Consider the following 19,577-nt stretch of genomic DNA (forward strand, 5'->3'; position numbering starts at 1 on the left):
GATATATTCCGTCTGTCAGGTTCTGTCATATATTGCGTGATCTCCCCGTGATTTAAAGCGCACAGTGAACCTTTACAGCCTGCAACGGGCATTTTTCAAGAGCTTTTCCCACCAACATGGCGATGTGAGCAAACATCACGTGTTGTCTGGAGCTCTATCGTGATGATTAAGCTGAGAGAGAGAGAAATGTCTGGGATTCAAAGTAGAAAAGATCAATCTTTCCCTGCCTGTTATGAAATATAAAGACAGAGGGATTCGGAAGACGAGCATCATACCATCATATTGACCAACGTTGCTGTTGTTCTTGTCCAAGGTGACTTCCACTGACCTACCGCTGAGCTTCTTTTAGACTTTCATTTAATAAATCATTAAAATGAGTTATATCACAAGCGTGCCAGCTAATCACTTTTCTGTAAAATCCTTGATTCTTCCAGTGTTTTCTTAATGGAAACACTGATGAGACGGTGTCTACTGAAATCATGCATCTTTTGCATTCTTCCCACCTATAACCACGCTTCAATGCTTCCCTTTTTGATAATTTAAGCGGCAACTGCAGCAGCGAACACACAAAGGTCAAGGGTATCACACAGAGTTGCAACAAGCCAGTTAGTCTGCACTTCACTTTTTGCAGAGTAAATACCATTTAACCTGCCAAGAAGATTCATGGGCATTTTCATGATCGATTGCTGACCAGCTGAATAGATGCGATACATCAGCCTTACCGCAAAACTATGTTGCTTTGTGATTTATGACACCTTGTTGTTCAAGCGGGGAATTGATTTTAATCTAACCAATTAAATTGAGTAATAACAAATCATTCCACCAAAGGAAAACATGCACTAAAAAGCAGGGAAGTACTGTTGCACTCGAGGAATGGGGTCCTTTTTTTTTTGAAAGCAGTAAGCTGAGTTTTCTTCATGTTGTTCTGTGCCTCGTGGAAATGAATGAGGAGAACAAACCACTGCATTTTCAATTGAATCATGTACAACATTCAGTGAACTGCAACGCTGCAGCTGAATCCCCTCCCCCCACCACACATGTGATTGGAAGGCACTAGTGTGGAAAAAAACAGGCTGTGTGCCTTAATTGTATAAAAGCTTTAATTATCTTTTATGTTACTATGAGTGTAAAAATATCTGCATGCATACACACAACACTTCCCAGTCCATGTACACTAGCAGCTCACTGCTGCAATGAAAGAGGGAGGGAATCTTGTGGGTTGTTGCAGAGAAAATGGTTTAGATGACAACTTACAGCCTTAGGCCAGTGAAACGGATGCTGAGTTTTGTGACTAAACTCTATTCTTTTCCCCCACTCTTCACTTCCACTTTCTGACTATCAATCGCCACCTCCACCCCCTCTTCTTTTTATCTTTTAACACTGTGGTTAAGAAAATATGTTTGTGGCTGTCAGTTTTTTTTTTTACCTGCAGCCTGCCCAGGCTGACTCACTGTGCTGTAGTCCAGATGAATGTGTCTCTTCAAGCAGTGTCTCTACACTGACTGCATAAAAAAAAAAAAATCAAGCCGAGTATAGCACAGGCCCAGGGGGTACTTAGCTGCTGCTGTGCATTCACGCAGATCCGTTGAAACACAAACACACTATTATATGATTTAATTTCAATTTAGGATTACATATGGGAAAAACAAACAAGAAATAATATTGATGTAAATAAAGCATTCTTTTCAAATATATACAGCCTCACGTTGAAGCTCCTGAAGATATTTGAGGACCTCAATTGCTCACTTATTTTTTTCTTGATGTTGCAGTGCACCGTTTCAACCCTAGAGCAAAAACGAAATCCTCAAATAATGAGCGCGGAAGGATGAAAGGTAATTTAGATAGTCCTCAAGATGAACGGACTGAAGTGAGCTCTTTGAAAATGCTTGTCATGACAGGTCATAATTCCTGCTTCTTCTTCTTCTTCTTTTGTTTTACTCTCCCAGCTGACAGGACAAAACAAACTGCCAGTTGATGCATGCATGTCTTCCATCCAAATGGCCTAATTTTGATTGAAACACAAAGTGAGATCACTGAGCGTCAAAGGACAGCGGTCCGTGGAGGCCGTTCTGGATGCAAACACTGACTTCATCTTGGCAGGATTTCCTGCCCGATGGCCTGCAGCTGTATTACAAAGCAGCAGATAACTTTGAGGTGGCAGCAGAGTGTCCTCATACATGACAGTGGTCATGTGTTTAAATAAACAGATCTTATATAATCCGGACTCTCATGTTTATGGGCTTGGGCGGACGTCGTCACAAGCCTGAGAAAGCACCGCGATCACGGCTTCACAGCTCCAACTATCAGGTGGAATAATAACATCTTGGGGAAAATGTAATTCAGCAATCTTCCACTGACGTCTTCCTGACAATAGCACAGGCATCATCATCACCACACTGTCTTTTTTACCAGAGACTCCTCTGCACAGTTCCTACAGTAACACACAAACAATATCCTATCCATGTACAATTATTACCTGTGTGTTATCCTGCTCTGGCATCAGTGATGTTTAAAAATGTATCAAAAAATGATGAAACAAATGTGGTAAAAAAAAAAGCTCTTTGGTGGGAAATTATTTTTAAAAAATAATATAAAAACATATAAAGGGGGATTATATATAAGGGGGAGCTGCACTTCTGAGAGCTGATGTGCTAATTAGGTCACTTCCAGGTATTGGCCAATCACAACACAGTTCTGTCTTCTGGGGGTGAGATTTCGGTCTGAAACGCCGCGGCTGACGAGACCTTCAGTGAGGAGAGATTTTGGTCGGCTCGTTTGCAGCAACTAGGAGGTTTTTGACCTTTAAGACAAGTAAGTGTATGTAAGTAGACCTCCATAACTAACATATATGTGTAATAGGACCACTCTATGGGAGCTTTAATATTGATTCATTCACAATTTCACATGAAGGTAGCACACTGATTGTGGTCAACAGCAATTCTCATTACCAAGCCATTACCTGGATATTAGCCTGAATATAGCATAATAATGTAATATCAACTTTATTACAATTTATCAAGGTGTAAATTGCTTTAGAAAAATTACTATTATTACCATAATATCACTGCCCTGTTAAAGATAATTACCATGTAGTCACTGTACTAATGTAATGCAAAGTGTGACTCATTAAAAAATAACAATGGGACCGTTAAGGGTGTGCCTCATTATACTACTGATGAGAATAATAGTATGTTATTTTTTATTATGATATTAACGATATTGCACTGTGTACAGCAGCATTAAAGACAGTATTATGTTGTTGCCAACTCATCCCAAAAAAAGGGAAACAGCCTTGTTGGTGCTAAAGTTACCTTGCTATAAAATAAACTCCAGTCTGCAGTGTGAAGCATTATGAACGTATGCATCATCAAGAAAATGACAGCAGGGAAAAAAATGAACAACACATTATCTATGGCACCTTTAGCAAAGGCAGATACTGATATTACAGCCTTAAATTCGTAGTATTATGCATTATCCACCTATCTATGAGCAGCCATTAAAAAAACAACACTCCAACTTGCCTGCAGCCTTTGCCTCACCTCACCTCACCGTGTTGCATCACTGAGTATATTTTTTCACACATTTTCACAAATTAACTTTTTTATATTGTGAAATAATTCTAAATGAATCACTACCTTGTAGAACACGGCAATCGGATCTCCGTGTGCCAAATGTGTAGCTGTCAGCCATTTCCTCTTGTTTCCATGCGTTTGTGCTGAGCTAAGCAAACTAACAAACTGCTGGGTCTATATTGAATAGACACATACTGTGCTTCTCTCAGAAGGATTCAACTCAAACACATAGCACATTTCCAAAAATGTCAATCCAGGTCTGAAAATCTGAATTCTAAAATAAGAATGTTTTTTTTTATGTTGTTGCAATTGACAGTGATTTCTTTATTATTTAACATTCACACATTTTCTGAGAGCTAATCCTACACGTCTGAGTTTCACTGTGTTGTCATGCAGTTGCATGTGATTATACTGAACCAACCAACCAACAGCCAAATAAACTCACATATACTTTATTTATAGAAGGAATAAAAACACAAAGATAGGAAGTGTAGTTAACGCAAGATTATTTGATGATTAGACAATGCATGTTACGATAAGTTGCATAACAATGGGATATTAAACATAGCAGTGGTGTTACACTGTGCCTAAGAGAGCATTGACAGGAGGCCGAAACATAAAATACTCCTTTCCTGGATGAATCCGAGGAGAGAGATGTGTTATGAAGAACACCAGACAGATGCCGAGTTTGTTACTGCAGCAACATTTTAAAGCGTCTTTTGGGCTTGGTGACACGACATCCTTTATCCTACAGCTGGGGGCATCGTAACTGCTGTTGTGTTTACTTGGCAACTCATAGAAAAGCTGCAGTTTTATGTGCACGACAATAATCTCCTGATCTATTGGTCTTTTGATGAGGAAACTTGCTGCTGCTTAGACACAGTAGGACTCTAATGTTTAACCTAACAACTAAACAATGCCTTGATAGTCATATTCATTTGGTTTGTTGTTGGATCATTCACATTTGTTTTCACGGCCGTGGGAACTGGAGACACCGAGCTCCAGTGTAAGCCAGGAAGCATCAGGTCCACCAATGCACAGTAAACAAACCAACACAGTAAAGATGGACGAACACAGACTGATAAATAAACTCACATCCACACCGGAGGGTAATATGGATTACTGAGACTCCTGACCTGCCGGACACTATAGGAAAAACTGCACACTGTTAAGAGAAAGGCCTAAGTTGATTTTACACCCACATATTTCTTGCTGTGAAGCAGTAATAGTGCAAAACTACTGAAACTACTTTGTTTGTGTTCGGTTTAACATTAAAAGGTCAGTTTGAGCCGCATTTAATTATACAGCTTGAGGTTATCCAACAGAACAAATAAACACAATGACAGGAAAAAAAAAAGAAATATGTAAGTGTATAGTAATTATTAAATTATAGGTGAGTTGTATAAAAAAAAATTATGGTTGGAATTTGCAAATGTAAAGACTTCAGCGGGGTAAAATGGTGCTCTGACAAGCCCTTAACTGAAGTGACTTAAGGATTACAGCACAGGTTCTTACTCCTGCATCACACGCATACTAATTATATACAGTATAGTGTACATTAATCATCCAAGTTCGCTGTTAGAATGCACAGCTGGTCACAAAGCTGTTTTCCAACAGCCACAGCTTTTTGTTCACTTTATAACATTGATGACTAACAGCGTTTTTCCACTATTTAGTACCGCCTCACCTCCTCTTGACTCTACACGGTTTGGTTGGTTTTTCATCCCTCAACGTGGGTGGAGTCATCACAGCACGGCTGCATGAAAGTGCTGTGGCTTCGGTGACTTATAAAGTGACTTGTGACTTGTAAAGCAGTTGTTTTTCCATGTACTGAATCATTAGAATCAGTTCATTAAAGATTAGTTCAGTACTTCCTGGATGACCGGAGCACAGACTCAGTCTGACACAGTCACTGAGCTGAAATACAGCGGCAGTGCTGTCACTTAATACACCAGACTCCTCTGTTAAATGATGAGATTTTAGATATTTCTGTGGTAAATGTTGGAGATTGACCCACATTTTTTAGGATTATTGAATCTTTTTAACTGATCTACAATTCGGCATTGTTCAGCTTGATTCTTGTACCTCTTCCTGTGACGTCATCATGCATATCTGCTCAGCTCCCTTGGAACCTCACCTGAGCAGGTACTAGAACAAGTACCAGGTACTATCGCTGATGTAAAAGCAAAATAACCGTGCCGTGATGACGCTAGTAGTGTCGCGCTGGTGGACCCACACCATAACACCTCCTTTTCTTTTTGTGTTGCATTCGTTTTTCATGGAAGCTTGTATTAACAACATCCTCATTCTAGTCATGCTAAAACCAATGTGTGTTATAGTTCACTCCACAACCAAACCCATTGCATTGTGTTATGGTATAATTAAGATGTGATAATAGGTGTTACTTTTCATTATGACTGGCCTTTTGAGTCGTTTTCAACAGCAGCAACTCTCCCTCCCCTCACCCCAAAACATCCAGCTCTAAAAATGATTTTGCAATACATACTGTAATTATTTCCTCAATTACTGTATGAAAAAGTTTATCCTTTTGCGGTGAAGGACCTCGTGTCAGACGGAGGCAACGGCAACACTGTGATAGTAAAGTGAGACGGCTGCAAACAGGCTGAAGCAAGACTGAAAACACAAAGACGTAAGTTTTACTGCTCAGAAAAACCTGGACGTTCAGCAGTTTAATGAGATAAACGCTTCTTGCCAACACTGCTTGTTTTCAGATAAAAGAAGCAGCATACAGAAAGAAAATCACCCACAGTTACACACTGCAACTTTATATGAAATAGAGCCAAACACACACATAATTTCAGCTCACCATTCACCAATAACAATAAAGCCCAATTTATACTCCTGCGTAAAGTGCTCTTCGTAGGTTACGCAGAGCCGTCTGCGCCGACGCAGAGCCTGTCGCAGAGCCTCTGCGTCGTCTACGACTGCACAAAATATTTTTTAAGTGTCCGTCACTCCGTCAAGGGACAACGGAGACGGCAAGATCTGCGATTGGTCCTCAGGACAGGCCGAGCGAAGCTGCTCTGTGCCGGCTCACAGTGCGCACCGAGCGTCCACAGAGGCGGAGCTGATCACCGCCGACAACATCCCTGCCAAACTATTAATACGTCATATCTTAACACACACGGCACATGTTTAGACTCTAAATGGCCAATTTCTCGCCTCAAATTATCTTAAAACTGTGTTCCGGGACACAGAAAAGTGAGAAACGGCCACTGTTTCAACAACAACAGTCTTTCTCTCTCGGACACCATTGCTCACTGTAGCCAAAAGCACGACAACCTTGCGCAGCGACCCCTACTGATCGGGCGGGAAATTGCAGCGCGTATCCGTCCACGGCGCAGAAGTATGAAGGCTCGAGGAGTCTCCGTGGTTACTCATGTGGATAACGCATTACGCAGTTGGAGAAGTATAATGTGGCCTTAACGCTACAACTTAATGCGGTGAAGCTCCCTTTTCCACAGTGTCAGTAGAAGTGAAGCGATGATGGAGATGATCCTGTGTTTCATACATCAGTCAGGACGTCTTGCGGGACAGAGTGGATTTGGCTCAGACCTACATTAGCCTGCTGCAGTGTCACTATGCTGCGTGTGAGAGAACAGAGCAGCCCTAGAGTGATAATTAGTCCAGTCTCTTGTTGGGCAAGAGCTTCACACTTCAGCACCGACTCTCTTCTTTTTAGCTTTGCTCATGTGAATCGCTCTGTTTTGTCCTCTGTATCAACTTGGCTGTTTTTTCCGTGCCCGTGCCTCGCTGTCCTAATTAACCTAAATTCTCTTCACTTCACTTTGATTGGATTCAATTTGATTCAATTCCGCCTGCTTAGCTCAGACATCAACATCCCAGGAAAAGTAAACAAATGCCTGAAAAATAATGACAGAGAGAACTTTATGTGTCCCTTTCTCCTTGTTCCCAATTCTCTTTCCACCAGTCATGATGAGCTGCAGTGAAACTGAATTATTCACAACCACAGCAGCAGCAGCACTCAGGAAAAGCTCCAGTACTCAGTGATAGACAGAAAACAGTCAGTCGGTTTGTTTCTCAGACTGCACCTCTCGACTCTAGTACCTGTGCATCGGTTCACTGGCGCTGCTGCGTCCACTGTGGTTAGTACTGTAGCCACAATATGACCCCCAAAACTATTATAAGCTTCTTCAGTTTTTCAGCAGCTATTTCTCTTTGTAAAGATATACACTGTGTCTACATGTAGGGAGGGTAACAGTACATGTATTTGTGCTAGTATGGATGTGATGTTTCAACAGGGGAAGAAAATATATCCAGGCTGTACAGTACTGATGATTGAAATTGGATAAAAATGTGAGCAGAACATCTCGTACCGAACGGAACGGCACAAATGCGTGCGTTATGCCCATACTCTGGTGTACCACACTGTGCCTGATCATCTCTAGGATGTTTTTCCTGACACAGCCTACATGAAAAACATGCTAGAAATAGTTTTTATTTGCACACACACTAATTAGCGATTTGACCTCAAACCAGACAAAGGTGGACAAGTGAACACAAACCAGACAAAGGAACCTGAGGAGGTTGGGTACTTTGCTCAGGGGCACCGCAGCCCTTGACCTGTTTCGGAATTTGAACCAGCGACCCTCCAGTTACAAGACTGAGTATTTGGTGACCATTTGGTCATAGGCTATTGTTGTATTTCTCCTCTTGTTCTGGGCCAAAGCAGACTGACATATCATTTTTTTTTCATCAGCCATATGGACCTTGATAGCAACAATGACCTATCAAAAAATATCAAATAAAAAAAACAACTATTTTGACAAAAATAGGTTGTTTGACAAATATCTAAGGAGACCCAGTTTTGAGAGACGCTGAATAACTCTTCTTTCATTATGTCTGTTCAGTCTTCTGACCCCAAATATAGATATTTCAGTCGTCAGGATAAATCTCAAGCACAGACACACGTCAGCCTTTGCCCGAGTCCATGATAGACCTGACACGGATAATAAAGGTCTAAAGGGAGAGATGATTAGTCTGTTGATCAGCACTGATTTAGCTCAGACCGAGAAGCATAGCACGGTGGTTTTAAGCTGTCTTCAGATGACTGGATGTGCAATTTGAATTGCTGTAATGAGTTCACTTTTACCAGTCCTTCCTCATTCATATCAAACGCATAACATCAGCATCCTGTTCGTCATGATGACAGCTAATACCAGAGTGAACTTCTCATTTCCATTAGTGTTGATAGATCCGTGCGCCATAATGCAAGGAGCTTAAACTTGAGCTGGACGTTTTGGAGTTAGCTGAAGGATAACATTACCAGCTGGATCTGTAATTCTTCCACCTGTGCAGCCACATATGTCAGCACACTGGCACGAACGCTGCACTCTACCGAGTCTGCCCCAACCCTGTTTTTCTCTGTATTATCTAAGAATGCAAACTCACCGCTGTAGGTCACAATGCGGATGGTGGAGTCACCCTCTCCGAAACGAGTGATGGGGGTGAGGCGCACCTCGTAGGACTCAGGCTTTATCAGCTCAGTCAGGTTGTGCGTCATGAGCTCTCCTTTGTTAATTGCTCCATCCACAGGGATTTCTTGTTCCCACCAGCGCTGCAAGCCCATCTGGAAGGAAAGGGGAATCAAATGAGGTTTGGATCATTATAACTTATGTAATTTACATACCTAATTTGCATACACAAATACAGAGACATTTTATATTGACGTACAAAAACAATAAAAGTCAACCAGAACCCTTTATTTCAGAAGCAGTCAGAGGGATTTTGTATTCATCATTTTATAAGGATTAAATCATAACTAAGCAAAGCTCAACCAATTCCCTTTTTCCTGCCAAACCCTGTTAGAGAGTAGTTCTCTCGTCCAGAAGAGCTCATTTAACTGATAAAGGAGGAACACTTATTTATTTATCCGTGAAGCTTTGAATACTCAATCTGCTTTTCTTTTTTTTTTCCTTTTTGCAGGTGTGAATTAGAAATTAGAAAGTCTACAAAATGCACCTCACATAACCTTAGATCTCTCAGCCCATATTAAACGGGATTCTGGTGGTCTTAAAACCAAGGGGTCATGTTGGCAAGTTCAATGTGTCTATAGAGAATCTCAAAGAACACCTTCCCAAAGGTAGAGAAGCACTAGAATCTCAGTGTCTTTGCTGGTTTCACTCAAACACAACTGCAATTTTCCCATTCGGCACTTGTCATGTTGAGATGGGGTCAGATGTACGGCAGTGTATTGGTGTATCAGAGAAGTGGAAATCATTTTAATGTTATACTATTAAGAAACAAAACTATTTCTCTTTTGTTCTCTGATACGGGGGCCCTGAGGTCCAAAACACAAACGCAAATCTCAAAACACAAACACAATTTAAAAAAAACCACGCATTTGTGTTTTTTGAGTTGTGTTTCTGTTTTGTGATTTGCGTTTCTGTCTTTTGATTTTCGTTTGTGTTTTGCGTTTGTGTTTTTTGTTTTGTGATTGTGTTTTGTGATTTGCATTTGTGTTTTGCACCTCAGGGCCACTGTACTCTGACCATGCTACTTCATTTTCTCTGCCAAGGTGCAAATTCCAATTTTCCCAAGCTTTCAGTTAAGATTTGTGTGTGTATTTTTTAAATAGCATGCATAATAAAATCACTTTTTAATTACTTTACCAATTATCTCTTGGAACTCAATCCTTTACCAATTTCAAATGACATTAGGTGTTACAGACGTGGCTGTAAATCAGATACTGCTTTACACACAACATTGCTGAGATCGTGATTCATATTCCCCATAGAGAGAGTTTGGGAAACAAGGTTTTAAAGGGACTGAGTGGTGGAACATTAATTTATTGCATGTTATGCTCATGACACAGTCATGATTAGTTAAGAGGTCGCATTACCTGTTTACTGTCCACCTTTAAAGTACAAAAGTGGATTTGGACATCTAATTGTCTTTAGCTGATAACTGTTAAACTGAGACAATGAACAATACAAGCATGTTAATCGGTTGCTGGAATTTGCCATTGCTTATTTAATATAACACAAGAGCGTGTACATTACAAAGGACATTCTCCATAAGAGTTTGCTCCTGGTGAAAACAAACAGGATGTTCCCACTCCTCTACCAATTAATCTTGACAACAGGTATCTGTATAATTTGAAGTTATTATTTTTCTTTTCAAGTTCCTCCTCATTGTGTTCAGCAGAAGAACCTTGAACTGATTCTCTGTTTTGAGCAATTTTGAGCACATGAGAGAACCTGTCTCTAGGTGAGTTTAAGCTCTGGTAACACACACACACACAGAGAAAAAAAATGATTAGCTCATGTTCATGTCTTGTGATACAATACAGCACCTCCGACATGCCAAGAAACAAAATGAGGGCTTGCTGCTGCATTTGCTTGGGGGCAAAAGAAAGAGAAGGGTATATTTTATCCTTGAGAATCAGCTTAAGATCTGCACAAAGACAAGTTACAGCTTCTGCATTACAATTAGTGACCATACATGCCTTTTCAGCCAAATGAGAAGATGAAGTCTGCTACTACTATAGAGACTGTGGGAGTGTGAAATAAAGGTGTGATAGCTGTGAAGCAGGTTGTGTGAGAGAACAAATACCAATTATGTAATTACTTTGAGGCTGGATAAGCCACAATTATGGTGTGGAACTTTTCATCGTCAGTAGTTTGCAGGTAAATAGAGTGTCTGCCCGCTGCTATTTGCACTTGTCCCCGTCTATTCTTTGAAAATTGCTGCTTTTCTTCAAAGAGGCGTTGCAGTTAATTGCCATAAATTACACAAATGTTGACCTGTATGGGTTTGAACGGCCCAAAAAAAGAAGAAGAGGGGTTTGGCTTTCTGATAACCTGTAACGACGAAGAGACAGTGTTTATACTCATCCTAAAAATACACACAGCACATCTTTACACTGATCGAGATGGAACACCCAATAAAAACAAAGTACACTGGAGTGCTTCTGTTAGCACAACTGTGCTCATGTCCTCTCCTTCACAACATCCATGAACCATCTCTTACCCCACATCCTTTGTCTAACATTACACTCTATTTGCACGTGAGCAAAACAACTCAACCTTCCTTCTCTTATATTATTTCCAAACCAATCCAATGCTACAGTTTCGATCAGATACTTTGTGACCGTCTCCACATCTAATTTAATTTGAACGATATTACTTTATGGGATTAATAGAATGTTTTTCTTATATTAAGTGTAATAGAAAATCACCGTAGGTCTCAGGAAAAAAAAAAAAAAAGACAAAATATTTAATTTTGAATGGATATAATATTATATTGCTATGGGAGCACCCTGTCAATTTACTGCAGGAGGCGTCCTGGAGCGTTTCATCTTACCTCATTACTGTTCACGGTCCATCACTTTCTTTGCTATGTTCAAGTGCTAGATAACAGTGTTTTAAATATATATTTGTAGGAGTATATATATATATATATATATATATATATTGGAGACTGGAAAAACACTTCAAAAGGGGAATGGCTTGTGTTATTGTGTGTCACTGTTTGTGTGTACTTGTGTGCCTCAAAGCTCCAGGCAGATGGAGGCTGTAAGTGCTAGTCTTGGCAAACGCCACCTTGAACTCCAAATGAACAAATGGAAGCAAATGGTTCCAATTTCCCAGCATCAAATGGAGAGCTTTTAATTACACTAAATGTGTGAATCAAATCAAAGTTCACAGTTTTATTGAGCGTAACGCTCGGCTTTTCACATGTTGGGAATCATACACGTTATTTTACGATCTGATGTACAGCTCTTTTGCCTTTGTTTGTTATTCCCGTTAATGCTAATGAATCGAGTGCTCAATGAGAGGTTCTATTTACATTCCATTACCTCTCATTCTTCACATTTTCCCCACAGAGACACATTGATTTAACTCCATTAGAGTGCGGTGGCAGTTCACAGGCTTTTTATGGAGACTTCTGCAGGATTGATCAAAGTGATAACTGGATCCAAGAGAAACACTGGCATTATCAAAGTGGAATGTTATACCACGACTGATCTAGTGTAAATTTGCCTGCATGTAATTAGCACGGCTCCTACTGATCTGCTTACACACTCTTGACACATCACTCCAACCAGAGGGAGGAGTATGGAGACATGTGAGTTGAAAAAGTTATTGTTCAGGCACCGGAGGCAGACATTCAAGCTTTTAGACAACAGAACAGAAGCTTTCAAAGTTGTGGGCTGCAATATCAAAACCAGAGCAGGTATCACCACTTTTCCTCTGGTGTGCACTGACTTGTGTTTCGTGATTCTTGCATGCGAGTGCCTTCCAGCTAGAGCCCTTTTTTTTTTCCTTTTCCCCTGTCATGAGGTCACTGGACGATGACACAGAGCAATCTATTACAGAGACAGAAGATCTAGCAGCTCTAAATATGAATCCAAATCTAGCGAGAGAAAATGATAATATGCTCAGGGAATGGCAGGGGAGTTGCCACTGGATCTATAAATAGATCAAAATGGTATAGTCCGTGCACAGAGTTGTCTTTACTGCACCACTGTTTCACCACTGCATTTATTATTTTGTTTATTTACAAAAGAAGCCTCTCTTCTTTCTCTTCTCTTTAATCTCTTCGTTCATTGCCTTCATTCTTTTGCTTTCTTTTCAGTTTAAACTCAGCTCCAAGACATTACAACGGAAAAAAAAAAGAAATCGTATTATGTATCTGAATCAATACCAAAACCTGAGAGTCAATCGGTCATACAGTACAGCTGAAGCTGCCAAAAAGTCAGAATTTTCCAAACAGCAAAAAAAATCTCTTTCATCTGAGACAATAGAGGATTGGTTGTTATGCCTTGGAGGTAGGAAATAATGGTCACACAGTGTACCCTCCTGAGATATTAAGGCAAGAAGGGGGGAAAGAAATTAATTTGCCCAAACGCTGATTCACTGCTAAACCAGACTGGGTTAGTGATGTTCTCTTTTTAATCAACAAATGCAGGAAAAATGTAAATCTTAATGAGATTTCTGAATTACCACGGGTCTGCTCGAGCACAGATGCAGTCAATCTGTTTTTGCACAGAACTCGCTGGAAATGGGGAAAGCAAAAATGTGTAACTCTGACAAGTATTCGGACGAACGCTTGGCCGGTGCAAACACTGGCCCTGTGTGAGCACAACATCATTTATTACCAAAAAGACCAAACTGAGATAGTTGACAGAAAAATCATTGCAACACACCAACATAACTTGTTTAGATTGTGTTTTCAAGCTTCAATTCCTTTAGGGTGCTGCGTGAAACAAACACGAAATTATATTATTTATTGCAAACACAACTGTCAGGCTATACTCGCTAATTCTGAGACTCAGAAGTGAGTTGGATTCAGTATTGCATCATGTGCTCCCTTTCTTTTTTTGACCTTAAACTAGTTCGCCTTAAAGAAAGTAGTTTACACTTGCAAACTTTATCCAGGGTTCCAAATTCAAGGATTTTTCAAAAACCTTCCAGGACCAAGTCCCTCCAATTCAAGAGCCGAATGTGCTGATGAGCTTAAGATGAGAATGCAACTTAGCGTCCTTTTATTGACCTGCAGTACGCTCTGCATCTGGACAACTGATTGTCCTTCAGGTCTTGGGACAAGTCAATCATCATTTTTCTGTCATTTTTCTTCAGTGAGGTCAGAGTTCTTCAGAGATCTTGGAATTCCCCAGGCATCGCATAATTTGCTCTCTCTTGCTTAACATTACTCGCTCATTGTTCTGCTCATTACAGTAACAAAATACAATGTCAATTCAAGAACCCTAAAAACTGCGAGAGTGCTGGCGAGGGCAGTCCGCGAAAAGTTCTAAAGTTCTACACAAACTTCCAGCCTCGCAGGATTTATCTGTCCAGTGGATATTATGGATGTGGATGTTATATATGACAGCAATGTGTCTGTTAGAGCCTGCAAATGATCACTTTTCCAAATGCTAACTGCTGTTAGCTCCCAGTAGCCTCTGTGGCTGATGTCATTTCCTGTCCCTTAAGTTTCATTTGACTTTTTTTTTTATTTTTATTTTTTTTTAAAGAGATACTACTAAACAGAGCGTTCTGAACAGGGCTGTTTTGGCAGGGTGATTGAACTGCTGTGGTGCTTCATCCTTATGGTATTTTGACCAAAGCATGTCACAGACATGTTCATTAGGACACCAGGGAACTAGTTTAACTTGGAGAAATAGGGTATAATATGAGTCCTTTAATAAAACATCAAATGCATGCTGATTTCTCATCTACCCAATTGTTTATTTTGAGTCAGAGCCATTTTAAGTGACCAATCATAAGATGACTAATGCCCTCCTTGGTCTCCACCACCGAACTGTCAAAAGTCTGGTGGACACGCGCGAGCAGATTTTACCTTCGAGAGTAGACTTCACAGCTTAGCTGTTTCTCACTCGCAACTGTCTGAAATGCTCGTGATTGTTTAATATGCGCGCGGGGGACCTATGTTGTGGGTGTGATGTAAATATCTGCACTCGTGCAGTAATATTTTTTCACGTTTTACTGCTTTGACATAAATCTGACGCCATAGTGTTGTAAAACAAACAAGGGCAGCAGGGAGACATTAACCTAAATATCAAATTAACTTCTTTCTCGCTCAAAATCTAAAATATTAGGGCTATTTACAAACTTTTAAGGGCCTTGAATTTTCTTTTTTTTCAATTCACAAATATTCAATGATTTCACTGGCCTGTGGGAACCCTGTTTACGTAGAAGTAGTTCCAAACTTGCTTCTGTAATTTAAAACAAAATTATGGGCTGAAATATGTGCCACCAGAAACTGAATTTGAATCATTTATATTTGAATTTAAATAGCTAAACTTTGCATTTTTTTTGCTCTCAAAATTCTAATTCTAGTTCTCAAAATTAAATTTCGATTTACTGTAAAAGACATCCAGGTACTAGTAAAGGAAGAGCAATCGAGCACAGATACACACGTCGCCTCTTCGGCCAATCAGCACCTATGTTTTTGAGCACGTAATGCCAGCTTTTGGCTGTTGTTGTGTGAATTTGCCTGGCCAAAAAAAATATGTCGCTGGCCAAAATGTCCAGGGGAAATAATGCTAAATAATTAAATCAATGATTATGTGGTTGAAATGGATTTGGGTGTATCTGCGCTCGATTGCTCTTCCTTATTAGTACCCAGATGCCTGTCACAGTATTATAACATTGAAATTGAATGTTGAGAACTGAATTTGAAAATATATAGCATTTTTCCAATGCAATGATTCAAATGAAACAATACAAATTCAAATTCAGTTGCTGGTGGCACATATTTCAGCCTGTACAAAATACTGATACCAAATTCCAGTTCACCATAAATGGAACAAGATAAAGAGAAGGGAAAGTATCCATTTGATTGGCAAAGAAAGCAAGTGTAACCACGTCATGCATCAGCGATGTGAGCCTGTCATGTGAGGAGTTTACTGGAGAAGCAGGGAAAACAGAGCTGTGCTTGCTCTTCCTCTCTGCGGGGTTCCCTTTCTCTCCTCTGACAGATCATCTGATGGAGAGCAAAAACATTAGCAGTTTGTGGGAAAACACAGAAGTTGCCCGACTGACCCTGACAGGTTCTTAGTGATTGTTTTTGGCTCAACTAAAGCCTCATTCACATCCCCCCCCAAAAAAACTGGAAGAATAAGACAGACAATTAATCAAAGTGCAAGATTTGGCATCGTCAAAATACAAAAAAAGAAAAAAAAGAAAAGCTCAAGCTGTGAAGGCACTTCTATCACATGCTTAAATTGGCAGTAAGAAAGGATTTGTACTGACCCAGGGCACAAAGCTGATGCTAATTCCTCTGTAAGAGGTCGACCAGTACCAATGACTCAACAATTGTTGTGCTGGGAGCCAACATTTCAAGTAACAACTTCAGGTTGTAACAAAAGCTTCTTTCTAAGAGAGTCCTGTGCAATAACAATAACATTTGGGTGAATGATGGACCCAAATGTTAAAAAGAGATAAAAGGTGAACAAAACAAAAAGGGTTGAATACACTGACAGACGACTCTTTATCGTTCTACCTGTCTGATGCCGAGTCTGTAGGCGACGATGCGGTCCACAGCGTTGGGGTTCATCTGGGTCCACTGCAGCTTGTAGCCGTAGACTCTGGGTTTGTTCTGCCACACAGGGCTGTAGGTATCATAGTAGAACTCAGGTGGATACGCCTTTCCTGTAGAGAGAACGCACAATGATAACAATATTTATAAAAAGCATTGTGGAATTTAAACAGCTTTAAAAATTCCATCTCAGGTTTTTTTTCCAGGTGAAAATAATTTTACAGTCGATGCGGCCAAAAACTTTCAAACAAACAAATGGAGTTAGATTTTTATTACTGAGTGAAAGATGAAAGAAAAAAAAAAGCTGATTGTGCTTTTAAGATTCTTTACGCCAAGAAAAACAGAGAAGCGTTTCAAACATCTGAGATAAAACATTCATAGCGATGTTGTGATTCTTCTCAGAGTGTGTTTGCGCAAACCCTAAACAATACAGTGTTGACATTAACTGAACCTTTGTTATATTTATATTATACTGAAGAAAACTATATCACAATATGAACTATTATTAAATGATTGACCACCTCGACCGTAACCTTGTTTCAAATCAAAATAGTAAATGTAGAAATGGCAAATATATATATATATAAGTATTTAGTCTCAAAAGCCTTTTTTTATCTCTTGAAAGGTACATTTAAAGACATACAGTAGATAATAATATATACAATGATGATTAACCTTAATGTGTAGAAACAATGGTGTGATATAGCTGACAATTAAATAACAACCACATAGCATTTCTCAATGATGACATTCTGAATTTCTTTAAATAGAAGATAAGAAAAAAACTGTATATCTTATTAATGCATACGTCCAAGTATGTTGGATGATTTTACAGTAGGAATTATAACTAATGCATAAATATAATGGGTAAAGAAATGGGATATTGCAAATGAGTTTACCTTATTGTTATTATGAAAGGTCGTAATAATAAGCAATGTATTATTATATGGTTAAAAACCTAACGGCATGAATTACAGACAAGCTCTAACTTTTTGTTTTGATTATTTAAAATTCCGGGGACACTCAGTCATGCAATTGCTAATTCAATAATGTAATGCATGTAAACATGTAAATGATTCATTTGCTAAGATTGTATCATTTCTATTTTTACCCATGCTTCATGAGATTCCCGTTGCTTTCATGACCCAGTTTTCCCTATAGGATCATTAAAGTTTCATCCTGTTACGTGACATTCTGCGCCTTAGAATAAACTCATGGCACAGAATCAAAGCATGTGCCAGATTGTACTGTCTCGTACATGTAAATATGTCATTAGTGTCCATGCCGTGCGATGGCAGATCCTATCTCTGCATGTGAGATGTCTCTTCACCTCAACTAAAACAAAGATCATCTTTCAGCACAGTTTTCTTAAATGAAATCCTTGAGGATTTATTTGCTGATTAAAATGTAGTTTGAACAGAACACATCGTTTCCAGTCACAGCAAACTCTTTTTTTTGCTGCAGTTGAAAAAGGAGCCGGCAGAACAATGTACTTTAAGAAATATCTAAGCTTACAGGATAACCTTCCATGCAAAAAAAAAAATAGTCATTCACCTCAATGACATTTGTCCCTCCAGTATTTGCGCTTGCTTATTGAAGAATGACAACACCCAAGGCGAAAGATTGTTAATGTCCGTGGAAAAAAAGGCAGCAGAGCAGCTATTGTTAGCTCAAACAAAAGCAGCCGTGGGATTTCATGTACCCACACATAGATGCAGCAAGTAGGTAGATGTATGTCAGGTAATTAGACAAAACTGTCAGGGTTTTATTTATTTTTTTTATGTCACAGATGAATTATAGTCAACGTTTTACTGGTCTCTCCTTGCCATGAACAAAAATCCCTGAACCGTAGGTCTCCTTTAACTAGGCTCAGTACAATAACTGCACATTTTCAATCTCATTTGTGCTCAGGGAAAAATATAAAAGCAACCTCAGCCCTGCTGTTGACAATGGCAGAGTTTTGATGGAGAATTGGAATTTCTCCTTGGAAATTATCTTCACCTCTCCATATATAGGGGTGAAAGAGAAATACTGATAGATTGCAATATTTTGTGACACAATGCTGTATTGATTCTTTGACGATTGAATTTAACCCTTAGATCACAGAGCATTTCAGCTGCTTTTTTCCATTACAGTATATACAGAGGCTACAAGAATGCAATACAGAGTGTACTATATCCTTTTTTTTCAGCACACATTTTCACCAACTATGTAAACACATCTGAGCAAAAAGTACTCAAAATATTTAAAATCAGACTGAATTTGTGAAATTTGGAAAAAACGTCACAGTTCAAAGTTCACTTGGCTTGTTTTTGTGGAAAAAAAGTAAAAAGAAAAATGGTCTATTTTGTGACTTCTGCACAATTATTGTTACTTTATATCACTACTAAAAATGCGATAAATCATAACTTTAACTCAATAATACGGAGCCCCCGAAGTGAAATATTGAAATTGAAATCTCGAGTTTCAAAGTCAAGATCTTGAGTTTCCAAAAAAAAAGAAAAAAGAAACATGTCATAATTTTTTGGAAACTCAAGATATTGACTTTGAAACTCGAGATTTCAATTATTATTATTTTTTCATGTCACTTCGGGGGCTCCATACAATAACGCATAAGGTGAAATAAAAAATAAAAGCCTGAATATTTGACCTATAAACACACACCCCCAGGATGTCCATATAATGAGTTGTGTATTATTCCCACCGGTGCACCTGCGGCACATATCCGTGCCACGTGAGCACGAAGGCTTAATCCTCCAACCACTAGTTGGCAGTCAGCTTTCCACCATTTCCCTCCCTTTCCTTCCACTCCTCCAACTACCAGAACTCATCATCGTATACAGTATCACATAATTTTTTTTACCATGAGAGCTTTTCTTAATGTACCAATTAAAATGGGGGGGAAAACACAATACACTGCCTCGCTTTTAGTATCCCTTTATATCGCAATATATCGAA

At 39.3% G+C, this 19,577-nt stretch overlaps 1 protein-coding gene across 1 annotated transcript in view; it reads right to left on the reverse strand.

Moving 5' to 3' along the window:
- Window positions 1–19,577, reverse strand: part of LOC310935101 (MAM domain-containing glycosylphosphatidylinositol anchor protein 2) — a gene marked incomplete at its 3' end in the record, with an annotated part of 167,480 nt that overhangs the window by 16,276 nt on the left and 131,627 nt on the right. Inside the window, exons 11-12 of the mRNA XM_083898940.1 lie at window positions 16,584–16,732; window positions 9,006–9,183 (exon numbers count right to left, since the gene is read on the reverse strand). Of these exons, the coding sequence (XP_083755066.1) occupies window positions 9,006–9,183; window positions 16,584–16,732 (327 nt within the window). The remainder of the gene's footprint in view (window positions 1–9,005; window positions 9,184–16,583; window positions 16,733–19,577) is intronic.

Source organism: Microchirus variegatus (assembly GCF_963457635.1).
Source record: "Microchirus variegatus genome assembly, chromosome: 12".
NCBI classification, from domain to species: domain Eukaryota; kingdom Metazoa; phylum Chordata; class Actinopteri; order Pleuronectiformes; family Soleidae; genus Microchirus; species Microchirus variegatus.